Raw genomic sequence first — 14295 nt, forward strand, 5'->3', positions numbered from 1 at the left:
TAATTTTGTTACTATTTTCCCTCATTTTCGTTTTTCTTTTGAAATCTTCACACTGATTGACTGTACGTGTTTCATTTCGTTCAGACAACAACAAGAAATGGCGGCCAAAATCGGGTCATTCCGGCACAGCTTTGCCGAGAGGAGCAAAGAGAGGCTGCTTTCGCGTAAAGGGTACTCGGATTTTGGGCTGAATGGCGAGGAGAGAAAATGTGGGTGGTTTCGGAGAATGTACGATGGCTTCGTCAACGTTTTCAACAGCGTTCCGGAGGTTACGGTTAATTTGTATAAGATGGGCCGCTCCGATCCTCGGAAAGCTTACTTCGCCGCCAAGATGGGGTTGTCGCTGGCCATCGTATCGCTGCTCATATTTTTCAGGGAGCCTCTCGATGATGCTAGCAAATATTCCATCTGGGCGATTCTCACTGTTGTCCTCATTTTCGAATTCACCGTTGGTATTTTTTGATTGCCCTAGCTACTGATCTTATCTCATTTCTGGTTTTTGTGGTTAAGTGGTGATGGTTATGTTGTTTATCGCAAAGGTGCGACGTTGAGCAAAGGGTTTAATCGGGCTCTGGGGACGTTATCGGCCGGAGGGCTAGCTCTAGCCATAGCACAGTTGTCTGTAATGGCCGGAAGTTGGCAGGAGATTGTGATTGTAGGCAATATTTTCCTAGCAGGTTAGAGTTTGGATCATTTTACATATCAAAAATTGGAAATGGCTGATTCTGTCGACGTTATTCTGTGTTGATTCATTGACTGTTTGGGTGTGTGATATTAGGTTTTCTTGCTAGCTATATCAAGCTTTATCCGCCAATAAAGACTTATGAATACGGATTTCGGGTTTTCTTGTTGACATACTGTATAGTTTTGGTATCCGGGAGTGCATCGTCATTTCTCCGAACAGCAATTTATCGATTGATACTCATTGCACTGGGTGCTGGTATCTGTTTACTTATCAACATATGTATATGCCCCATCTGGGCAGGGGAGGATCTCCATAAGCTAGTGGCCAAAAATTTTAAGGGTGTTGCGACTTCTTTGGAAGGTAAGACTGGTTTTCGCTGATTACGTACTTACGTATGTTTTAATCTACTCAATAGCAGAAACTGGATTAATTTCATTTTTGTTTAATTTGTTATAGGTGTTGTTACCGGATATCTGCAATGTGTCGAATATGAGAGAATTCCTTCAAAAATACTCACATACCAAGCTTCTGATGAACCAATGTATAATGGATATAGAGCCACTATACAATCTTCGACACAAGAGGAAACCCTGGTGCGTTGATACATTCCATTTGTTTTTCTAGTCGTCTGAATTTGAACGGAAGAATGTAGGATATGTTAGGTCAACTTGGTGTTGTCTATTAATGCAGTTAGACTTTGCACTATGGGAGCCACCTCATGGTCCTTATAAATCATTCCATTATCCTTGGAGAAGCTACGTCAGAGTTGGTGGTTCTCTGAGGCACTGTGCTTTCATGGTGATGGCAATGCATGGATGCATTCTCTCAGAAATACAGGTTGATATAAATCTATTTCCAGACTTCCCTTATTTCTTGCTGTCAGTGTGCAGAGCATATATTATTTTTCTGTACCCCTGCGTAATGAGTATTTAGTTTCGAACGTCCATAGTCGGCCTAGGAGTTCTCGATCATCAAGTTAAAATGACTAGGGAATTCTTTCGATTGTCACTTCAAATCTAGGTTTTACTTGAAACATATCTTTGTTTTTGGGCAATTGTTATTTTCTTCGTAGAATTTAGAGTACAATCTACTTCAAGTAAGAAGTTATCAATAGTACGTGCTCGATCAATAGTATGTGTAAATTGCGCGCTTTCCATTTTCATAGTAAGTATTGTGGATGTGTTTCTTTAGGCACCACCAGAGAAGAGATATGTTTTTGCAAAAGAGCTCCTGAGAGTTGGTACCGAAGGTGCTAAAGTATTACGCGAGCTAGGAAGCAAAGTAGAAAGGATGGAAAAATTAGGTCCCAGAGACCTACTTATTGAAGTGCATGAAGCTGCAGAAGACTTGCAGAATATGATAGACCAGAAATCGTACCTACTTGTCAATTATGAAGGCTGGGGACCGGAAATACTAGGGCACAAGTTTGAAGATCCTGACAGTTTTGTTGATAAAGAGCAGGATAATAAGAACAATGTGATTGAGTCCCTTGGTGAACGCTGCGATTCTCAGAATTCTGGAAATGGCGGCGATGGTGATCCTTCAATGTCACGGTTGATATCTACAGATAGTATGTTAAAGAAAACATTAGCATCATGGCCTTCACGCCTTGCATCTTTTAACAGCAATTCGATGCAACCTCAACCTGAACCAGAAGAATCAAAAGTATATGAAAGCGCCAGCTCCCTGTCTTTAGCAACATTTACATCGCTTCTGATTGAGTTTGTGGCAAGGCTTCAAAATTTAGTGGATGAATTTATAGAACTTAGTGAGCAAGCAAACTTTAAGAATCCGATGGACTTGCAGGAGACCAGAGAGGTGGGAGGATTCTGGACCAGAGTATATCGCCGCTTCCGATCCAATAAGCATGAAGAGTTAGCTTGATACTATTTAAACTATCATTAACAGAGCATTAAGAGTTAACACGTGTGAATTTTTAACATTTCATTTTTATTTTGGTACCATTTTTTCTATTTAAGTAACAGCGACTTTCTTTTTAATAGTAGATAAAAGTCATAAAAGTGATAAAACACTCAAGTGAATAGCTATTAGGTATGTCGAAACAAATGGTTTAATCTATTATACATCAATGATATACATTTCTCATCTGACGTTTGATAACGGATATTATTATTTTGACCTTACTCATAAAATAATATCAACCGTCGGATGTTAAATATATAATATATATTAATATATATTAAAATTTTCCTATACAAAGTGTTGTTATTTGCTTTATTCGTTATTATTTGCTTCACTGGGGTTACTCTCAAGAGTATGTAAGACCATAAAACTCATCTTCTCAGCCCTTTCTGCCTTTCTTAACAAGCCCTCGAGCATTGAGCGAAGGGAATGGGCTTGGGTGATTTTGGAAGTATAAGCTCCATTTCACATTGTTTCATCTGTAACTCGACCACTAACACAAGTACTTTCAGTCCTTACTCTAATAAGCTGAGATACCTAACAACTTATCGACTTGTGTACTTAAGTTATAAAGCGCTTCATATATAACTAATTTCACCATCTTGGTAAATAAGATAGTGAAATTAACAGGAAAATAAATAACTAGTACCGCACGTGTCATGTAAGTTAGCATGTAACATTTCATACTAGTTTTCACATTTTGAAAAAGACGATGTATGTGTATTGAAAATAACATAAAGGAGGCTCCATGACAACTAATGCCGCTGATGTAGTCATGGTTTTCAACATATGCCCTATCTCTCTTTTCATCTAGCCTTTACAAGTTCTCACACAATCCATGATGCATCGATGGAAAAGGCTTTTCCATCTTCTTTCAACATAATACTGATATCAAGAAAGAACATGATTTTTAAACGGTTTATATTATGTGAAGTTACAAGTTCTTGGAATTAATTGTCTTGCAACTCTCTTGCAATGCCTTAAAAATGCACCTTTTTTTGGGGTCCAAATTTAAAAAAAAAAACATCTATGAAGTCCTCATCATTCCTCTTCTAGTTTGGAGTCGATGAACCAGTGACAATATCGAACTAGATGTAAAGTAATGTTTTGATGCCTCATATGAATTCCGCAGCATGACACATCTCTTTGCTCGATTTGCCACATATTGGTGCCTCTTATTGTATTGCTACCTATACTAAATCCCAAAGGCCAATATTGTTTTCGTCATTTTGCAAAATGAACACGTGAAATTATAGTTTCATTAATTGTCATATTCCAAAATGTGACACAATCTCATTTCTTAAGAATAACAACTTTTGGAGAGGGAGGTGCTTCACATGATCAAACCACTGACGGTGGCAGTTTTCCTCTCCAAATTCACGTCGGGTATTGTTTTTTGTCTGAAAATTGTCAATTTCGGTTGCTACAAATACCCACAATCGAATCGCATAGTTACACGTGGAAATTACTGAATCCGGATCACCATAATCTACAACCCAACATGATTTTGCGAACTGCTGAATCTGAAGTTCTGAACTACATACACTGATACACACTCTGGAAACCATGATCTGTCCACTTGCAAAATCTCCATCTTGTCCTTTCAAATCTGTATCTATGATCATGATTCATGATCATCTATCTCCTCACGTCTCTAACAGCCTAACAAGTAACACCACGTAAGCAACTCAAGCAAAGTGTCACCACTCAAGTGACTCAAATCGACTCGACTCGACTCGATCAATTCCGAAAACGACGTCGTTTTTAATCCCGGACCATCATAGTCTTATTTTTGGCTCGTATCTCTCGGTATCTGGAACCCCCACTGTTCCTATTTTTCCCCCTTTTCTCGCTTCTCAGGTAATGAAATCTCCACACTGACTCTGCTTCATTTTCAGTCAACAAAACCCAAATGGCGGCCAAAATCGGGTCATTCCGGCACAGCTTCGCCGAGAGGAGCAAGGAGCGGCTGCTCTCCCGGAAAGGCTACTCCGATTTCGGCCTCAACAGCTCCGAGTGCGGCGAGGAGGACCGCGTCAAATGCGGCTGGTTTGGGCGGATGTCCGATGGCCTCGTCAGCTTCTGCAACAGCGTTCAGGACTTTTCAGTCAAACTCTACCAAATGGGCCGCTCCGATCCCCGCAAGGCTTACTTCGCCGCCAAGATGGGCCTGTCGCTTGCGCTTGTTTCGCTGCTCATATTCTTCAAGGAGCCCCTCAAAGATGCTAGTCAATACTCCATCTGGGCGATTCTCACTGTTGTCGTTGTTTTCGAATTCAGCATAGGTTAAATTTCTGACTGCTTTGCTTTACTGATCTCATCTCGTTTTTTGGTTTTGATGTGATTTAGTTGTGATGGTTGTACGTGTTGTGGTTTTGATTGTGAAGGTGCGACGTTAAACAAAGGGTTTAATCGTGCTCTGGGGACGTTATCGGCCGGAGGACTAGCTCTAGGTATAGCAGAGCTGGCTGTAAAGGCCGGAAGCTGGCAGGAGGTTGTGATCGTTGGCAATATTTTCATAGCAGGTTAGAGTTTGGATCAGTTGCTATATAGAAATGGTGGGTTTTTGTAGTTACTGACTGTTTTGGGATCTGTGATGTTAGGTTTTCTTGCGAGCTATATCAAGCTTTATCCGCCAATGAAGAGTTATGAATACGGATTCCGGGTGTTTTTGTTGACATACTGTATAGTTTTGATATCCGGGAGTAATTCATCATTTATCGGAACAGCGCTTTATCGATTGATACTCATTGCAGTGGGTGCTGCTATATGTTTGGTTATAAACATATGCATATTGCCCATCTGGGCAGGGGAGGATCTCCACAAGCTGGTGGTGAAAAATTTCAAGGGTGTTGCTACTTCTTTGGAAGGTGGGATCAATGCTCGCTGTGTAAGATGTTTTAACCTTTTCAATAGCATTAACAGAATTGGTTTCATTATTTGTTTTCTTGTGTTATAGGTGTTGTTAATGGATATCTGCAATGTGTTGAGTATGAGAGAATTCCTTCGAAAATTCTCACATATCAAGCTTCCGATGAACCATTGTATAGTGGATATAGAACCACCATACAATCTTCAACCCAAGAGGAAACTCTGGTGCGTTTATACATCTTGTTTGTTTTTCCAGTCATCTGACGTTGAACCATATAAGGTTGGACTTGTTAAGTTAACATAGTAGTTGGTGTTGTCTAATGCAGTTAGACTTTGCACTATGGGAGCCACCGCATGGCCCTTATAAGGGATTCAATTATCCTTGGAGAAACTATGTTAGAGTTGGTGGTTCTCTGAGGCACTGTGCTTTCATGGTGATGGCAATGCATGGATGCATTCTTTCAGAAATACAGGTATATATAATATATGTTAGAGTTGGTGGTTCTCTAAGTATTTAGTTCTGAATTCGATAGACTTCAGGAGCTGGATCTCATGAAGTTAAAATGACTAAGGGATTCTCTCATGCTTAAAGAGAAATGAGAAATGAGCTTCCAAATATTCTCACCTTAAATCTTAGTTTTACTTGAAACATATCTTGGTTTTGGGCAATTGTCATTTTCCTTGTAGGATTTTAGACATATCTGCAATCTTCTATATGTATCCGCTATCTAGCAACAATGTAATATTCTTTTTTGAGAAATACCATCAGTGTAATTGCGTGCACATTATTGCTGGGAAATTTTTCATGCCAATTAGCCAAAGATATATTTTGAATTATTTTGTTTTTGATTAAATACACTGTTGATTTCATGCCGATTACCTTGAAGAATAGCCTCGAAAGCTTCTGTTACGGATTTTATGTTTAGATAGTTGCTTAAGCAAAACCATAATCCTATGTGTTTTGGGTTACCAATTGGTTTATCATGTGTATGCGTTCAGTATGTTGAGACTCCTACTCCATCCACTTTCTAATTTCATGCTTTTGTGGATGTGTTTCTGTAGGCACCCCCAGAGAAGAGACAGGTTTTTTCAAAAGAGCTCCTGAGAGTTGGTACCGAAGGTGCTAAAGTATTACGCGAGCTAGGAAGCAAAGTAGAAAGGATGGAAAAATTAAGTCCCAAAGACCTACTTTTTGAAGTGCATGAAGCAGCAGAGGACTTGCAGAATATGATAGACCAGAAATCCTACTTGCTTGTGAATTATGAAGGCTGGGGACCCAAAATACTTGCGCGCAAATTTGAAGATCCTGACAATTTTGTTGATAAAGAGCAGGACAATAAGCACAATGTGATCGAGTCCCTTAGTGAATCCTGGGATGCTCAGAATATTGGAAACGGCGGCGGCGGTGATCATTTAATGTCACAATGGAGATCTACAGATAGCGTGTTGAGAAAAACGTTAACAACGTGGCCTTCACGGCTTACATCATTTACTGGAAATCTTATGCAACCTCAGCCTGAACTAGAAGAATCAAAAGTGTATGAAAGCGCCAGCTCCTTGTCTTTAGCAACATTTACATCGCTTCTCATTGAGTTTGTGGCAAGGCTTCAAAATCTAGTGGATGAATTTGTGGAGCTTAGTGAGCAAGCAAACTTTAAGGATCCTATGGACTCATCGGAGACCAAAGAGGTAGGCGGGTTCTGGACCAGAATATATGGCCGCTTCCGGTCCAAGCACGAAGAGTTAGCTTGATACTATAATTTTGATTGAATGCCTCTTTGATTCATTTAACAGGACTTCCCTTGACGATTGTATGAAGATTGTGTAGAAAAGTCGGTGTATATTTATTTGACCTAATATTTTATACCATTTTGATGAAAATCAAAAGAGCTCGGAAATCCCTACTTGAACTAGGAACCAGACTTCGTTTATCTTCTTGGCTTGTAATCTACAGAAAGAGCTGTACAATGTAATGTATGCTTGCGCAAAGGTGGTTTCCAATTTTTTGGGTCAACCACCCCAATATGAAAGAAATGAAAATATCTTGTCAGTTTCAAACTAAATTCTAATAAAATAATCCATGCAGTGAAACATCCTAATATCTCTCGATCTCTAACATCGCAATGAGTCTCACTCACTACAAGATCCTTTTTTTTTTCATAACTAAGTTAGATAGTGAGGAACTGGGGATGAGTTAATTCACATCCCCACATAACTTCTTCCAACTCTCTCGACACAATTTTACAATTTACATGGGTAAACATGTTAGTGACGTTATGCATCAATCTTGTTGCTGAAGCCATGACCATTAATGAAAAATTATTTCATCTGTTACATACTTCTTCTCAAGCTTCCGTTGTTGAAGGGATTCCAATACACTTCTTCTCAAGCCATGACCACTCTTTATATTCGTTTTCTCACATTCATTTTGAGTGTCTCGGTTGCTAGTTGCCACTTTCCTTTAGCAACTTTGAGTTTGACTTTTTTTTTTTTGGGAAAAATTATTTTTTCTATTGATTAAACAAAAAAAATGTAAAAATAAGTCTTTCGTGAGTTGAATTCATAACACATTTGCTGCGAGAGGACTATATCGCTAAAACAAATGGTCGTGGGCAAAGCACGGTTGAAGTTGAAGTTGTGTGTATTTGTTTTCTTTTTTACTAAATAAAAAAGATTTTTTTTCTTTTAATAAAACCCAACTGGGTTGGGCTCGGATGACCCGACCCGAACGCTCTCTGGCCCTAAAAAGCTCAAAGAACAATAACACCATAGAAAAGCTCTCCCCGTCTCTCTCTCTCTCTCTCTCTCTCTCTCTCTCTTCACAAATCATCGAATCAGAGGCAGCCGGCGGTTGACATTGAGATCGGTACGTCCATTTCCGCTCTCTTATTTTCTTATCACAATATGCAAACCTTCGTTTCTCTTCATCAGTTTTGCTTAATGTAGCTCCTGCTTCATCTCTAGCCCCCTCTTTAATTTCTCTAAAAGGAAAAGTAAGCAAAGAAAGAAATCAAATTCCGTATTATCTATTTTCGGTGTTCTTCATTTTCTGGATTTTAAGAAATCGCTCGATTCTAATGAGCTTAGGTCGATTGGTGATTCAGTTGTTGATTTTTCAAGTGCATTGGCTAAGCGGAGAGCTGAAGTTAGCGTCTTTGGAATCGAAGAAGTTTTTCTCTATTTTTTGTATTGTTTTTCAACTTTGTGATTTGAATTCTAGGGTTTTCATTCGGTCTGATCTGCTGGTTTTCTGTTTTGTGCTCTATTTTATAGCTTATAAGCTTAGCAATCGAAATCCGTTACGAAATTATAGTAATTGTGTTTATAATTGTAGCCTCTACATTGTCAATTTTCTTAGTTAATAGTAATTTGTTGTTAATGTTTCGAAGATACCGATCCTCGTGATAATTGTGAACTTTTTTGTGTGGCTGAAGGTTCTAGAAAAGGTTGAGTTACAATGTCTGTGGCTGATGAACCGCTATACCCTATAGCCGTGCTCATAGACGAGCTGAAAAATGACGACATCCAGTTGCGGTTGAACTCCATCCGCAGGTTGTCGACAATTGCCCGTGCTCTCGGGGAAGATCGAACGCGGAAGGAGTTGATTCCGTTTCTGAGCGAAAACAATGATGACGATGATGAGGTACTTCTTGCAATGGCAGAAGAGTTGGGGGTATTTATTCCGTATGTTGGCGGAGTGGAACACGCACATGTTTTGCTCCCGCCCTTGGAAACACTTTGCACTGTTGAGGAAACCTGTGTGAGGGACAAGGCTGTGGAGTCGTTATGTAGAATTGGGTCTCAGATGAGGGAGGGTGACTTAGTCAACTGGTTTATTCCTCTTGTCAAGGTTGGTTCTTATTTTATTTTCTTTGTGCAACATCATTTGAATATTTCTTAGCAATAGGAGTGGCACATCTAGTTCAGGCTTTGTAGATACTGTTCCTCGCTTATATGGGCTCATAGATATTGATTCTTGCTTATATGCATCTCATGTAGAGTTGTAAATTGCATTTTATTGTTCTTCCTTTTCTTGTTTTTCCTTTCCTGGAGTGATAATTGGAAAAGGAGGTACTTATCCTCAAAGCAAGATGGAGAGGCAGGAGTACTATGAGAGGAGGACTTATGATAGACAGTGAGTAGAATTGGTGGACATCGTGAGTGTTCAGCAAATGTGATATTTCAGCTGTTAGTAGAGTTGAACCTGTGATGTTGCATGGCAATATGAATTCATCAAATGCATGTGTTTTCTGCAGTATATTTTCTTTTATAATTTTACCTTCACTAAGTTCCTAATACATGCAATTGTTGTAATCTCTTCTCAGAGGTTGGCAGCTGGCGAGTGGTTTACAGCCCGAGTCTCTGCATGTGGCCTTTTTCATATCGCGTACCCAAGCGCATCTGAGACATTAAAGACAGAGCTCCGGTCGATATACAGTCAGTTGTGTCAAGATGACATGCCTATGGTTAGGAGGTCTGCTGCAACGAATCTGGGGAAATTTGCCGCAACTGTTGAACCAGCTCATCTGAAGAGTGATATCATGTCTATATTTGAGGATCTTACACAAGATGGTAATATGTTCACCTTAACGCACATCTGTAGTGCAAGCTTTCCAAAATGCTTGACTGTTTTCTCTTTAGGTTGAGCTGTTAGGTTTTACACTTTTACTATTCTGTTGGTAGTTATTGAATCTTGTATTCTCCTTTAGGCCTATGTGTTGCATGCCCTGCAAAATTTAGGATATAGTAATAACACCCTTTAAAGTAATGAAAGAAGCATTGTTGCCGATAGTCCATGCCATCGGCTTAGTTGTGGTGGATATAGTAGTTACTGGGTTATTAGGTTGGCAAAGACGGTTATATATGAAGAAAGTGGAGACTTCATATCCAAGAGACTTATATAGCATGTTAAGTGGCCAAGATAAAGGTGCTGTGAAGAGCAATCAGCATATTTGGAGGTTTAAGCTGCCAATGCCTGATACCCTGACAGCTTAGCATCCTATCTTTACCCTGAAAACATAACATGTAAGCTTCCAAACGGTTTTGCACAAACTGGCCTGATGCCTGCTATGTGGGTAATTTCCTTGGCCTCTATGATAGTAAGACCAGTAGGGAAGCAGTGCTTACATTTTTCCTTATATCATATACTTTACTGTGAGTTACTTTAACTTTTTCCAAATTGTGTGCATCAGTGATGCATATCACTTCTTTTCCAAATATAGTTGTAAACTGCAAAGTTATGCAAAACACCTACCTGTATGATATGTGTCACAAGATGGCCAGAAGGAAGGATTGTTGCTATTTAGTTTTTGAACATAATTTCTATTTGATTGCATGCTTAAGTCATTCAGAAGTTACAACAAACTTCATTGGATCTATAGTACCTCTAAAGGCTGGAATCCAGATGAGTTGATCTAATGTTTAATCGCATCATTTCTTTCCTGCATCTTAGCTTCTCCATTATGTTGTGTAGTTAATTATCTGTTTTCTAATAAAAACATGATTTATATATTTTTATAATGTTATCTCAGATCAAGACTCTGTTAGACTACTGGCTGTTGAGGGTTGTGCTGCTCTTGGAAAGTTATTGGAGCCCCAAGATTGTGTTCAGCATATCCTGCCGGTTATTGTCAACTTCTCTCAGGTAGAGCTAATAATTTGAATTTTGAATCTACTTGTAGTTTCTTAATGTTTCTTTGCTGGTTTATTCCAGCAAAATGACTTTATATTTGACAAATAACTATAACATGGAGAACAAAACTTCAACCATGAAGCTTAGTGCTCCAGGTTATAGTTATAAGGCTGTGTGGAGTCACTTAAATATTTATGTGTTAATGATGTCATTAAATTTGGTTTATCTGTGTCTTATTTATGTTTGCTTTGTTTCTGAAAAGGATAAATCTTGGCGTGTGCGGTATATGGTCGCAAATCAACTATATGAGCTTTGTGAAGCTGTGGGTCCTGACCCTACAAGGTATTGACATCATATTGTTTGAAGGATTAATGTCTGCATGCCCATTATTTTATGTATTTTCCCTAAACTAAACAATATACAAAGTTGATTTCTTCATTTGAATTATATTGGTTTGTGATGGTTGTATTTGTAGGACTGACTTGGTTCCAGCATATGTGCGATTGCTTCGAGATAATGAGGCTGAAGTCCGTATAGCCGCTGCTGGAAAAGTTACTAAATTTTGTCGGATTTTAAACCCCGAACTTGCGATTCAGCATATTCTTCCTTGTGTAAAGGTGCACATGCTCTAATCAGAACTTTCACCTTCTTAAGTGATGTCAACTATCGACTCCACCATATATACACTCTTCTGTTAACTCTATTAATACTTCAAAACCACAATTTATAGGAATTGTCATCAGATTCTTCCCAACATGTCCGATCTGCTTTGGCTTCAGTTATCATGGGAATGGCTCTTGTATTAGGAAAGGTGAGAATGCCATATAGTGGCCACTGTTGTTATTGTTATATAAGAACATTTATCACATGCAATTATGGCTGCATTCCTTTTTGTGTATGTTTGGGGAGGGGATATGGTTGCTCTTAGTGTTATCCTGCTAGTTGTAGAATGAGGTGTTTCTTTGACAAATCAATCAACTCGATCTGATGTAAGGTGAATATTAGTTTATGTCACATTTCTGGTTATGGTTGGATAGATTCGGATCATTTGATGAACATCTGCTTAATATTTTATGTACCTGTAAGAAGTGCGAAAAATAATAATCAAATATGTGTGTCAGGTTTAGCTTCCGGAGTTAGATTTAGATAACTAGTTTGCTCAAATCAATTTAAACTGTCGATGTATGCCATTGATACTCGTGAGTCGTGACTAATTTAAGTTTACTATACAAATTTTCATGTGAATTAACATTATTTGTGCATTGCAGGATGCTACAATTGAACAGCTCCTTCCCATTTTTCTTTCACTTCTGAAGGACGAATTTCCTGATGTGCGCCTCAATATCATTAGCAAGCTGGATCAAGTGAATCAGGTTAGTTCAAGTTTGAGAGAGTCGTGTTGGGGTTAAACACTCATGAGAGTCGTTGGTTGGTTCAGGGCCTCCCTTTTTATTCCTCGTTAGACTTTAATATTCATTCTGTTCAAAAATTGAAAAAGTAATGTTGGGGCTACATGCATTATACACATGTTTCCCATGCATCTTTGGTTAATTCAGGACATCCCTTTGCCTGCCTTTTGAAACCTTATTTTCCGTTGGTGTCAAGGAAATCAGAGTATAGCTCCTAAGCAATTCAGCTTTGCAGGTTATTGGAATCGATTTGTTATCTCAATCCTTGTTACCAGCCATAGTTGAGCTTGCTGAGGATAGACATTGGAGGGTTCGACTTGCAATTATAGAGTACATACCTTTGTTGGCAAGTCAGCTGGGTGTAGGGTTCTTCGATGATAAGCTCGGTTCCCTTTGCATGCAATGGTTGCAAGATAAGGTTAGTGGATAATTACTTTTTACAAGAAAGATTTTCAGTGTATGTCCCTCCACCCTTTTCTGTTTCATCATCTTCAACATCTATTAATAAGTTTTTCCCATGCTTATTATCTTTTGGAATTAATGCAGGTTTACTCAATTCGTGATGCTGCTGCTAATAACTTGAAGCGCCTTGCTGAAGAATTTGGTCCAGAATGGGCAATGCAGCACATTGTTCCACAGGTACTGTGACTTATTCCATTCCTATTCGTTTTGTCATGGGAGATTCTGGAATCATGCATTCTACTGTACTTCTATTCAGTTATTATTATTATTATTATTATTATATAAATGTCCATTGACGAACCATTTCGGTAGGTTCTGGAGATGATTGAAAATCCACACTATTTGTATCGAATGACAATTCTGCGTGCAATCTGCCTCCTTGCCCCCGTTATGGGTTCAGAAATCACATGTTCAAAACTTCTTCCGGTGGTTGTCACAGCGTCAAAGGACAGGTATGTATATTCTATAAACCGTGACTACCAAATAGGAAAGGATAGTGTGGAGAGATGCTTGTTTGCTGGCCTTAATCTGTTTTGTTTCTCTTCAGAGTACCCAACATTAAGTTCAATGTGGCAAAGGTGTTGCAGTCCCTTATCCCCATAGTTGATCCGTCGGTGAGTATCTACCAGTCTCTTAACAAGTTTATTATTGAATATTTATGCAATTCAGTGTTGATTCCATGGGGAATGAAAATTGTTATCGTGCAGGTTGTGGAGAAGACAATTCGTCCCTCTTTGGTTGAGCTCAGTGAGGACCCAGATGTTGATGTCCGATTTTTTGCCACCCAGGCACTTCAAGCAATTGATCATGTAATGATGTCAAGCTAGCCAGGTTTCTTTTCGTACTAGTTGTTCAAGAGTAATGGTTAAGAGGAAGATACCGTTTCCACAGATCAGAGTAGTCATATAATCTTTGCTGGAGCTTCTGAGTGTGCTAGTACTTTGTGCCTAACATGTGGGACTGTTTTGGCCACTGAAAGTTTATGTCATCTCGTATATCAGTATATGTTATAATTGTATGATAATAAGCTTTCAAATTCCTTCGTTTCTTTTTGCTTATTTCGGTCAGCAATTTGTTGTTTCTATCGGGCCTTTGCGAGTAGGACAATATTGTTTAGAATTCGACAATCATTATATCTTGTTGGTGAATAATATGTAATATTGAAGCACATGTTGAAAGTAATTTTTCCCCACACATCAGATCATGTTTTCAGTCTGTTTCTTACATACATCTTAATTAGTACTAACTAATTATTCACGAACATTACTTGTTGATGCTTGAGATGTATGGCCCGGTATATTACCCGTCTTGCG

The 14295-nt window shown here is 38.8% G+C and overlaps 3 protein-coding genes across 3 annotated transcripts; all 3 read left to right on the forward strand.

Moving 5' to 3' along the window:
• The first annotated feature begins 97 nt into the window (after positions 1-97).
• LOC126791329 (aluminum-activated malate transporter 4-like) lies at positions 98-2569 on the forward strand. Its single transcript, XM_050517767.1, has 6 exons — positions 98-452; positions 540-677; positions 779-1045; positions 1142-1278; positions 1376-1522; positions 1877-2569. The coding sequence occupies exons 1-6, from the start codon at positions 98-100 to the stop codon at positions 2567-2569; spliced, it is 1737 nt and encodes a 578-aa protein (XP_050373724.1).
• A 1870-nt stretch (positions 2570-4439) lies between these two features.
• LOC126790126 (aluminum-activated malate transporter 4) lies at positions 4440-7519 on the forward strand. The gene is made up of 6 exons (XM_050516270.1): positions 4440-4893; positions 4996-5133; positions 5212-5478; positions 5568-5704; positions 5806-5952; positions 6542-7519. The coding sequence occupies exons 1-6, from the start codon at positions 4521-4523 to the stop codon at positions 7229-7231; spliced, it is 1752 nt and encodes a 583-aa protein (XP_050372227.1). The 5' UTR covers positions 4440-4520; the 3' UTR covers positions 7232-7519.
• Positions 7520-8261: 742 nt separating this feature from the next.
• Positions 8262-14181, forward strand: LOC126792932 (serine/threonine-protein phosphatase 2A 65 kDa regulatory subunit A beta isoform). The gene is made up of 13 exons (XM_050519451.1): positions 8262-8345; positions 8914-9329; positions 9805-10051; positions 11011-11123; positions 11374-11453; positions 11587-11728; positions 11842-11922; positions 12380-12484; positions 12756-12938; positions 13067-13159; positions 13295-13434; positions 13530-13596; positions 13690-14181. The coding sequence occupies exons 2-13, from the start codon at positions 8937-8939 to the stop codon at positions 13807-13809; spliced, it is 1764 nt and encodes a 587-aa protein (XP_050375408.1). The 5' UTR covers positions 8262-8345; positions 8914-8936; the 3' UTR covers positions 13810-14181.
• Positions 14182-14295: the final 114 nt, after the last annotated feature.

Source organism: Argentina anserina, chromosome 4 (genome assembly GCF_933775445.1).
Source record: "Argentina anserina chromosome 4, drPotAnse1.1, whole genome shotgun sequence".
NCBI classification, from domain to species: Eukaryota; Viridiplantae; Streptophyta; class Magnoliopsida; order Rosales; family Rosaceae; genus Argentina; species Argentina anserina.

Excerpts from the sequence above, each read along its gene's own strand:
- LOC126790126 (XM_050516270.1), top strand. The coding sequence starts at position 4,521 with ATGGCGGCCAAAATCGGGTCATTCCGGCACAGCTTCGCCGAGAGGAGC. Across the intron at positions 5,134-5,211 it reads TGGCAATATTTTCATAGCAG|GTTTTCTTGCGAGCTATATC; the intron begins GTTAGAGTTTGG and ends CTGTGATGTTAG. Across the intron at positions 5,705-5,805 it reads CAACCCAAGAGGAAACTCTG|TTAGACTTTGCACTATGGGA; the intron begins GTGCGTTTATAC and ends TGTCTAATGCAG.
- LOC126791329 (XM_050517767.1), top strand. The coding sequence starts at position 98 with ATGGCGGCCAAAATCGGGTCATTCCGGCACAGCTTTGCCGAGAGGAGC. Across the intron at positions 1,046-1,141 it reads TGTTGCGACTTCTTTGGAAG|GTGTTGTTACCGGATATCTG; the intron begins GTAAGACTGGTT and ends AATTTGTTATAG. Across the intron at positions 1,523-1,876 it reads GCATTCTCTCAGAAATACAG|GCACCACCAGAGAAGAGATA; the intron begins GTTGATATAAAT and ends GTGTTTCTTTAG.
- LOC126792932 (XM_050519451.1), top strand. The coding sequence starts at position 8,937 with ATGTCTGTGGCTGATGAACCGCTATACCCTATAGCCGTGCTCATAGAC. Across the intron at positions 12,939-13,066 it reads TGCAATGGTTGCAAGATAAG|GTTTACTCAATTCGTGATGC; the intron begins GTTAGTGGATAA and ends GAATTAATGCAG. Across the intron at positions 13,435-13,529 it reads GTCACAGCGTCAAAGGACAG|AGTACCCAACATTAAGTTCA; the intron begins GTATGTATATTC and ends GTTTCTCTTCAG.